We start from the raw sequence: 10,098 nt of genomic DNA on the forward strand, positions 1-10,098 counted from the left end.
GGCCCTGAACAGGTGAACTTCCTCTCTGAACCTCCATTTCTTCACCTGTACAATGGGTTTGTTAACAGTATCAAACCTCCAGGACAATCTATGCACAGTGCAGGAGGCATGGGAAGTCCTCCATAAATCCTTATTAACAATAACAAACTGAGGAGCTAGACCAGCTGCTTGGAAGAACCCAAGAGGGATATACCTTGCAAAATTTCATCCATGTCACTCAGTGTCCTAACCAAATGGGCAACTCAGCAAAGAATGCTTTCCTTGGACAGCCTGAGTGACTCCCAACTAGCTCCTTTCTCAGCCAAAGGTCCAGAGCACCCAGTGACATGGAAATCTCATCTTGGACTGGCTTTCTCTACTGAGACCCAGCCACCCCCTATTTCCTTATAAATACCTTCTGACTTCATTTACCTCTTCAACAAACATTCTAGAGCATCACTATGTGTATAAGACCAAGTACCTTGGAGAAGGCTAGTCTTTATAACATCTTTATTAAGACAAACCTCTCTGCCCTCAAGGAGCTTCCAGTCTAGACTGGGAGGAATACCCCCACACAAAAGGACCACTGATGCTTTGGAGCCATAAAGTACCAAAGGAGGTGGGCAGATGGGGAGGGCAGTCAAGGAAGACTTCCTGAAGGAGGTGACGCCCAAGCTCAGCCTTAGGGATAGGATTCAGGTAGGCAGTGTAAAAAGGCAGGCAGGACGAGGAAAGGGGAAAATAGATACAGAAACAGGATGTATGTGCCGGGGGCGGGGACAGGGGGGTGTGGCCCAGCCTGGAGGGGAAGGGTTTGTGCTGGGGACACTTGTGGGATACACGTGATGCTGAAGTGGAGACGCCGACACGTGCAGAGAAGCACAACGGCAAACTCAAGAGGCTCTTCCTGCTTCCAAACTTTCTTACAAGCGGCACCTCAGATCAGCAGGCTGTCACAATCAAAGAATGCACTCTGACAAACTCAAAATACCCCACTGAACAATTAACTAGCAAATGTGAAATATTCTGCCCTGAGAAATAATTTTTTGTTGAACAAACACACCGAAGTTAAACCTGCTGCGCAAACAGCAGCCAGGATCAGGCTTTCATTTCATCCAGGTGGTCCCCCTAAAGTAATGATGGTGATAACGATATAAGCAAACCGAGACACATACCTAATTGTGCTTTGCAACTCTCTATCGTCTTGTCGAGATTTAGCTGGAATCTGCTGCGAATCTGTCGCTTGGGAGAGATGAGAGGAACAGGAGCAGACTGCTGCTGGACAGACTCACTCAGCTCCTTCAGGTCCATCTCGGCCTTGCTTCGATCTGGAAGACACCACCACACCCTCATGAGATCAAGCACTGGAGGGAACTAGTGAATTACGCTCATCACTCGGCTTCTTCTCGAAAACACGCTTTTGAGCCCAGGAGGAAAAAACCTAAAATGTGTCTGTTTATCCCAACAATATTATCTACTCGACGGCCAGGGCTGACTTGGCGATAAGAGCCTGAGAGAACATTTGGCCGGTTTCTACTGAACTATCGCCTGGGTTGCTTTCAATACAGAAAATGCACAATCCCAGCCAGATCACTGGTTTCTAGGAAGCTCAGCATCACTATGGATCCTCCAAAGCCAAAGGTTACGCTACGTTCAACCTCAACAACAGCAGATAAAGTGACACTGAGTCTGGCCAGTTTGCTTTGAATTTCAGGCCCAGATCAGAGAGGGCTTGTAACCTAGAGAGGCGCTGAGCCTCGCGGAGAACATGTTGATAAAGACGGGGAGCCCAGCTCCTCCTTTACCACAGAGACTTCGATCTTCGCCGACCTAGTCTGGAGCTCAAATTAGAAAGAAAGGGTAAACAGGAACCTCCCTGGGGTACAGAGGTTAAGACTCTGTACTCCCAATGCAGCAGGCCCAGGTTCGATCTCTAGTCGGGGAACTAGATCCCACATACAGCAACTAAGAGTTCACATGCCGCCAAGGAAGGCCAAAGACCCCGCGTCTCACAAATAAGACCCAGCCTAGCCAAATAAACAAATAAATACTTAAGGAAAGGGGAAATACAAGACGGGCAGACCCTCTAGCTGGTGCGCTGTACCTCCCTTTGGCTCCTGGCATCTGTCTGAGGAATGGGGACCGCTTAGTTTTGGACATGAACCTATGTCTTCTTGCTCAGGTAAGATGTCAACTCCTCCTCACCCTGACTGCAGGCAAAGGCCCCTGCTTAATGACTCAGGTCCAGAGGTTCTGCCCACCCCCACCCCCACACCACAGTTGCTGTGGGTCTTTGTACGACCAAGCTGGCCCAGATTCCAAAGGATCCATGAGCTTGTAGGTCTTGAACTCCTTCCCTACCTCCTCTGCTGCCTCCTCTAGCTACTCCCCAAAACATAAAAAGGGGACAAAATGGTGGAAGTAGCAAAGGCCGGGAAACAGTGAGAGACTCTGCAGGAAGGAAGCATGGTCTTTCACCCTGACGTTGCCTCTACGACCCCAAGCAGAGAATGCACTTGGGGTCTGATAAGGGGGTGGGGGGTGCCCAGCTCCTCTTCTCAATCCCTGAAAGCGGGTCAGGGTCAGAAAGGATGTGGGATCCCTCAAGGATCCATCAAGAACAAAGATGAGCCACCTGTGAGCTAGTTCCACTGGCTACGCACTCACTACCTGACTTCGCCCATCTCTTTGTTACCCCACCCAGAAGGCCACCTCTAGCCACCAACCTGGTGCAAAGACCAAGATACAGGCTGAGTGCTGGACTGCAGGCTCCTCCAAAGCCTTCATTCCTCCCCTTAACGTGACCCTAGCATTCCGCCCTGTACCCAAGACAGGGGCGTGCTCCTAACACCACACACCAGAGATTTACCCACTTAAAGGGCCACAGGTAGTCTCCCCAAAGTCCTACACAACCCACTCATAGATGACTGGAGCCACAAATTACTCCAACTTCATTTATCACCATAACGAGGTAAGATCAGGAAGAGCCCTGTCCCAAAGACACACTTCAGGTTGGCCACCAGTGAGATTCCAAAAGTGAGCTTTCAAAGCAAACAGGAACAGCATCCTTGTCATTAAAGCAACGGCTCTAAAAAAAACAGACCTGTGTGTGCACGCATGTGTTTGTCTGGTGTGTGCACGCATGTGTTTGTCTGGTGTGTGCGCACACGCTGATCAGGGGACCTTCAGAGAGTCTCTGGGGGCCAGGACTGAAGATGCTTGCAAGGAGAATGGCTGAATGCACAACTACTTCAGAGGGGGAAGAATATTCATTCAATTTTACTGGAGAGGCATCTTACAAAGTAAACAGAGAGAGTGAAAGAGATAAAAGAGAAAAAAAAAAAGAGGACAACTGGGGAACAGAGAAAAGAAGAAGATCTGATTAAACAACAGTGTAATCAGGACTTAAGGACTTCAACTGCTGAGCCAAGAACACGACAGTAAAAGGGGGAAGATGCGAGGCCCATCTCGTCATTTCTGCTCTCAGAAATGAAGAAGCACTGTGTTCCAGAGGGAAACTGCAGGCAGCCTTTTCAAGCATAAAGTTGGAAAAGAAGTATCTCACAAAAATACTTTCCATGAAGTGGAGAAGCAGGAGACGGCGGTGTTGCCTACGTTACAGGAGGACACCCTGTCCTCTACAACATTCCTATGTGGTTAACAGATTCCACACAGCCGTTACCGAAAAACACAACTGACCATATCAGGCAAGGGTCAACCAAATTTTTTCCATAAAGGGCCACAGAATAAATGAAGCTCTGCAGGTGTATAGGCTCTGCTGAGTGCCATAAAATAATGTGTTAAATGAATGTGGCTGCATTCCAATAAAACTTTATTTACAAAAACAAGTTGGGGGCCAGATTTGGTCCACAGGCTGGAAACTGTGGACCCCTGACTGCTAACCTTGGCCGCACATTGAAATTGCTCACTGTCCAGTCCAGAGCTTTAAAAAAAAAAACAAAACCCTGACTACTTGGCCCCATCCCCAGAGACTGAATTCACCAGCATGGGGGGAGGCCTAAGCACTGGCCATATAAAGCTTCCCCAGGTGTTCACAACTGGCAGGCAAGGCTGTAAGCCCCTGTATTTGGACCAACGGTGTCTGTGAGGAAAGAAAATGCCTCACGATTAGCCTTAACCCTTATGCACCTTGTATGAAACCTTGGGGTTCATACAAACAGATCTATACATCACCAAAATAATCCAGTATGAGCACGTGTGTGCACCTGTGTGTGTCTACACTGCGTGGTTTTGTTTTGTTTTTGCACGTGCGCTCAGTCATGTCTGAGTCTTTGCAACCCTATGGACTGCAGCGCACCAGGCTCCTCTGTCCACGAGATTTCCCAGGCAGGAATACTGGAATGGACGGCCACTTCCTTCTCCTGACCCAGGATCTCCCTGACCCAGGAACCCGCACTGACGGGCGGATTCTTCACCACAGAGCCACCCGGGAAGCCTTATGGGCATGCTGCCTCCTTTGCGTGCCTACGTAAGGGCAATCCCTTACCTTTAGCCTAAGATTGAACATTCATAATCAAGAAGAATGAAAAGATAAAGCACTTCTCCATTGTGATGTTTATTCTAACGAGACACCACCAAAAGCCAGGGAGGGGGCTGCTCCAGGGTCCCTGAGAGCGGACCTTCAGGAGTTAAGCCAGATGTAATTATCTTTCTCAAACTTTCAGCTGTGTGTGGACTCAACTGTCCTCCGCAGGGAGAAAAGATGAGCTTCTCTTTCTTATTTAGCTCCTAGTGGCTTATCAGGACTCCTTCCACCTCTGCCCTTCTATATCGGGAATATCTGCAGAATCCACCCTGGCTGTCAACATTTTGAACTTCTCAGCTGATAGGAAGACAGCTTAGGCTATAAATGGAAACCAGGGATTAAAAAAAAAAAAAAAACCACCCACGCTAGAGAAACAAGGCACGATCCTCACATTGCTGGAGGGAGCACAAATCAGAACCACCCTTCAGAGGGCAATCTGGCAATATCTTTCCAAATGTCAGCAGCTCGAGGCCTCTGACCTGCAGCTCCACTTCTAGGAACATATCCTGTTTTTAGATCTGTTCACTACCACCTGGGCAGAAGGGTCTTCCTCACAGCTGTTTCCAACAGCAAAAATGGAGATCTACTCAATAACTAAAGTGCCTGGATGAATAAGTTACTGGTCACCTTTAAAGGGAATAAAATACAGCCGCTAAAATAACAGCAGCATAGCTCTCTGTGTGGTGATATGGAAAGCCCATCTGTTTAACGAAAAGGAAAATAGTCAGTCAAGGACATGAGCGCTGGTGCGAGGCAGAAAAGGAGGAAAGGAAATGCAAATACTAATATATGTGTTCTCGGGCTTCTTGGTGTGGGCATTTGGGCCTAGCGGGGTGGGGGTAGGGGGCCAGGAGGGGTTCTGGCACTGCAGAATGTTTGACAGCAACCCTGACCTCCACCCACTAGACGGCAGCACTCACGGCCCAGCTGGGACAATAAAAAGGGGTCCAGGGGATTCCCTGGAGGTCCAGTGGTTAGGACTCCACCTTCCAGCAGGGAGCACAGGTTTGATCCCCGGTCGGGGTACTAAGATCCCACATGAGATACACAGTGCAGCGTCCCGACCTGGACTCCCTGCTTCAAAAGTGTGTAGACGTTGCTAACTGGGGACCAGATCACCCAGACTGATGTCTAAAAGAGCTCTCCAAGGAGACTAAATAGAGCCAACATGGGCAGAGGGTGGACCAAAAAAAAGGAGCCAACACTGGTCACTCTCTTTCTCGCAGGCAGCAGGGGGAGGATGAAGAGAGGGACAGGCGATCAGAGGTAACAGGTGTGGACTGCCTTTTCATTCATCGTCTTTCTATACTCTGACTTGGAGAAGGGAATGCCAATCCACTCCACCATCCTTGCCTGAGGCATCTCCATGGACAGAAGAGCCTGGCAGGCTACAGACCATGGGATCGTACTTTGACTATTTGTTCCCGGTGTGCATTCATTACTTATAAAAACAATTTTTTTTCTTCAATTGTGTGATTCTGCAAAAGTCAAAACACACTAACAAACAGCCAAGCCATCCCTGTGGTGTCCTGAGAGAAGACAAGCCAGCTTAGACGTATGACAGACTAAAATCCCACGGCCTAAGGCTCCAGCCACAAGAGAAACAGCCATCACAACAAAATGTTTTAAGGGCGCTTCCTTGGCAGTCAGTGGTTAAGACAAAGTTTTCACTGCAGGGGGCACAGGTTCCATCTCCGATCCGGGAACTAAGATCCTGCATGCCATGAATCATGCACCTCCCCCTGCCACAAAGAGTTTTAAAACAAAAATATAAGCACTGCTTTTTAAACTAAAAAAAAAAAAAGAACTCCTTTATTCAAAAGACATAGGCAGACTATAAAGAATGGTCTTTCAGGAGGCACAAGATAACGGTTCCTTCAAAGGAATATCTTTAGACAAGACACCCGGGCAGATGCTCTTATCAATCAGTAAAGCAGAGATCTTCCTCACCTCATTCACTCTTAAAAAAAATCAAGACAACATCTGGACAACCGGGGTACCCAGCCCCGCATCCACATCCTCAAAGAAGGCCTGGCCTCCACAGTCTTGCCCCCTGCTGGTGACAGCAACAGTGGAAGAATAAACCAGAGGCAAGTTTTCGGGTCTGAGGACGTTCCATCGTCGGCATCTCTGACGGGGCATCGAGGCACATTTTGTCACTAACAGTATGACTAACTGCTGAGTCTGTTGAGCCCAAAGCAAACACCGTGCATGAGACAGGAGGAGAGAAGGTTCCCAGAAAAAGCAAAAAGGAGTCGAGGTGAAGGAAAGAAACACACACCCCACCCCACCTCCATCCCACCACGTGCCACAAGCATATTCTTATTCAGGACTCATCTTATTAACTGCCAGAAGGGCACAGAAGGAGCCAGAACCATCTGCCTAACTTGGCTCCTTATTTTAGAGCAGAAGAAGGGGCCCAAGACAGCAAGTGAGGCCCAGTGTATCAGCAAGCAGGGCCTTCCCCTCCGTCATGCTGTAAAATAAACCGTAACAGTATCCAACTGGTATCTAACCAGGGGGCTGGCTATATTTTTGGTTGTACTTGTTTCTTTGGTCTAAAAGGTGATGGGTGGCTTAGTTTATTTGCTTACTTCCTTGTTTATCTATTTTAATTTGCTGCCGGGATTTTAGTTCCCTGAAGTGAAGTCGCTCAGCCATGTCCGACTCGTAGTGACCCCATGGACTGCAGCCTACCAAGCTCCTCCGTCCATGGGATTTTCCAGGCAAGAGTACTGGAGTGGGTTGCCATTTCCTTCTCCAGGGGATCTTCCCGACCCAGGGATCGAACCTGGGTCTCCCGCATTGTAGACAGACGCTTTACCATCTGAGCCACCAGGGAAGTTCCCTGAGCAGGGATCAAACTCGCCCTTGGTAGTGAAAGCACAGTCCTAGACACTGAACCTCCAGGAAATCCCCAAACAGAGGTTTTTAATGAAACTGATGGTCAACTTTTAAAACCTAGAAGAGTTCATACTAAAAACCTGGATTTCTGTTTTCTTGAAAATTCAGGGTTGGACAGCACAAGTTCAATGGGTGGGAGCAGCTTCCTTGAAAAATGCACTCTGTGCTTCATTCCACTGCCATCCAAATCCTCACCTGATCCTTGACCCCTACAGCTGGGCCAACTAACCCTACAGCACTAAGCGGTAAGAGCCCACGAGAGTGAAAATATGCCCTGTCCTGCAGCACTGCAGTTCACGTGTCTTGATTAAAAACACAAGCTACACACGGCAGACAGACCCAAATCTAAAGGCCAAACTCAACCACAAACCATGTGTGATCCTGGGAGGTAACTTTATTTCTCTGTGCAATGGTGCTATTACCTTACCTTGAAGGTCACTGTATATTTTTTAATAGTTTTCAAACACAGAGAGTAAAATTCACTTTTTGGAGAATACATCAATTTTAACACCTGCGCAGATGCAAGTAACCACCAGGACAAACAGGATGCAGAACAATTCCCTCTACCAAAGAGTTCCTTTGTGATGTATAGTCAAACCCTCCCCAACTCCAGGCAATAACTGATCTTTTTTCCATCTGCATAATTTTGCCTTTCTAGTTTTTGGTTTTGTTTTGCTTTTTAATGAAACACTATTTTGTTAGACAGAATAATGTCATTATTATCCCTGGCACTCTCACTTCTCTCTGCTCAAAATAGTTACGGGGATGCCAGACATCAAGTGCCATGAGAATTATTATTTCCCTCCACTTTCTGATTTTTCTACCCATTCACAGCACTTTTCACCAGTCCCTATCTGATCCTCTTGGCATCGGGTAACTGAAATGCCAGCCCATAAACTGCCAACATTGCCAACGCTTTTGTCTCTACTGACATGAAGCCTATGTCCCAGGAATGGAAGGAGCTGGCAGGGAGCTTCTGCAAAGAGAGCCTGGGACTCCACTGTGCCCACCACCGATACACACGCCAGGAGAAAACCTTTCTCTCCCACCGCATGACTCAAGTCAAACAGAAAGACCCAGAGCACGGCACAGATGCCCAAGGACAGCCTCGTTTAGGGAAGGAGCTAGTCCTGCCACACATGACAGGCAATTAGGAAGGGTGACTGTGAGAACGCCTCCATACAGCTTTCTTTTTGAGGCTGTGGAGGAGAGTGTGAGAAAGCACACCACACTGCTGAGAATGGGAGTGATCCCCAGGGGCGCAGATGGGTCCTCGTGTGTTCAAATAAGGAGTTCCCACCAGCCAACCTGAGCGGGAGCCCCTCAAGCCACTGCCCAGCCTGTCCAGTCACTTCTGGGCCGGACAATCAGGTGATGGGGGTGAACATGGCCTCGGCCTCTGTGGGGACAGAGACGCGCCCCAGCCCCGCCACCTCTGCCTCTGCAATCCCAGTCCCTTAGGGCCTCCTCTCCAGGCCTCAGCTCCTCCATCTGACAATGGCATCTCAGGACAAGATGAGCCCAGAGGGCACTGACCACCAGAGGCTGTGAATTCAGGCTGGAGCATCACTCCACACAGGTGGCTTCCCCTCCCTCCCTGCTGCTGTTGCTAAGTCGCTTCAGTCATGTCTGACTCTGTGTGACCCCATAGACGGCAGCCCACCAGGTTCCCCCGTCCCTGGGATTCTCCAGGCAAGAATACTGGAGTGGATTGCCATTTCCTTCTGTAATGCACAAAAGTGAAAAGTGAAAGTGAAGTCGCTCAATCTTGTCCGACTCTTCGCAACCCCATGGACTGCACCCCATCAGGCTCCTCCGTCCATGGAATTTTCCAGGCAAGAGAACTGGAGTGGGGTGCCATTGCCCTCCCTCCCTAAAACCTGGTGTATTCAAAGGGCTCTGGATCATACACCCTAAGCGTTGCTTTCTGCTTATCTCCTGCTCCTTTCTCAGTCTCCTCCGCTCACTTTTCCTAAGGTCTACATGGCAAGTGGGCTACCCTGATGGCAAAGAACCCGGCTGCCAATGCAGGAGACTCAGGTTCTATCCCTGGGTCAGGAAGATCCCCTGGAGAAGGAAACGGCAACCCACTCCAGTGTTCTTGCCTGGAAAATCCCATGGACAGAGGAGCCTGGGGGGCTACAGTCCGTGGGGTTGCAAAGAGTCAGACACGACTGACCGACTAAACACCAACATGGGCAGGTGGCTCCAGCCTCTCTCTCTTTATGCTCTGGGCCAGGGTCTCTGAGCCTCAGCAGTGCCCCCATCGAGGCTGGACAATTCTCTGTCGTGGGGACTGTTTTGTGCACTGCAGAAAGTCTAGCAGCGTCCCTCCTTCCCCTAAGTTACGAGACCTACTGCTTTGAATCCAATCCCATGAAGAAATCAATATTCTCAGAATTACACATTCTGCCCTGACCTGGCCTGATCCAGGCCTCCACCTGCCCTCATGCCCTCTCCACCTAGGAATCTAGCAGGCATCTCAAACTTACGAAATCGAAAACTGAACCCTTGGCTCCTATTTCTCCTGCTGTAACCAAATCTGTCAACCCAGGCACAATCCAGCAGATCTCCTTTGCGGGGCTCGCTCTGGATGCTGGTAGCAACAGCCTCCCCGCGAGCTACAACAACTGAAAAATGTGTCCAGACGTTGCCAAGTGTCCCCTGGG

The 10,098-nt window shown here is 49.1% G+C and overlaps 1 protein-coding gene across 1 annotated transcript in view; it reads right to left on the reverse strand.

The window, feature by feature from the left end:
* Positions 1-10,098, reverse strand: part of ZMYND8 (zinc finger, MYND-type containing 8) — a 124,228-nt gene that overhangs the window by 29,823 nt on the left and 84,307 nt on the right. The window contains exon 13 of the mRNA XM_010835118.1: positions 1,155-1,307. Within this exon, the coding sequence (XP_010833420.1) occupies positions 1,155-1,307 (153 nt within the window). The remainder of the gene's footprint in view (positions 1-1,154; positions 1,308-10,098) is intronic.

Source organism: Bison bison, unplaced genomic scaffold, assembly GCF_000754665.1.
Source record: "Bison bison bison isolate TAMUID 2011002044 unplaced genomic scaffold, Bison_UMD1.0 scf7180017864038, whole genome shotgun sequence".
Taxonomy (NCBI): Eukaryota; Metazoa; Chordata; class Mammalia; order Artiodactyla; family Bovidae; genus Bison; species Bison bison.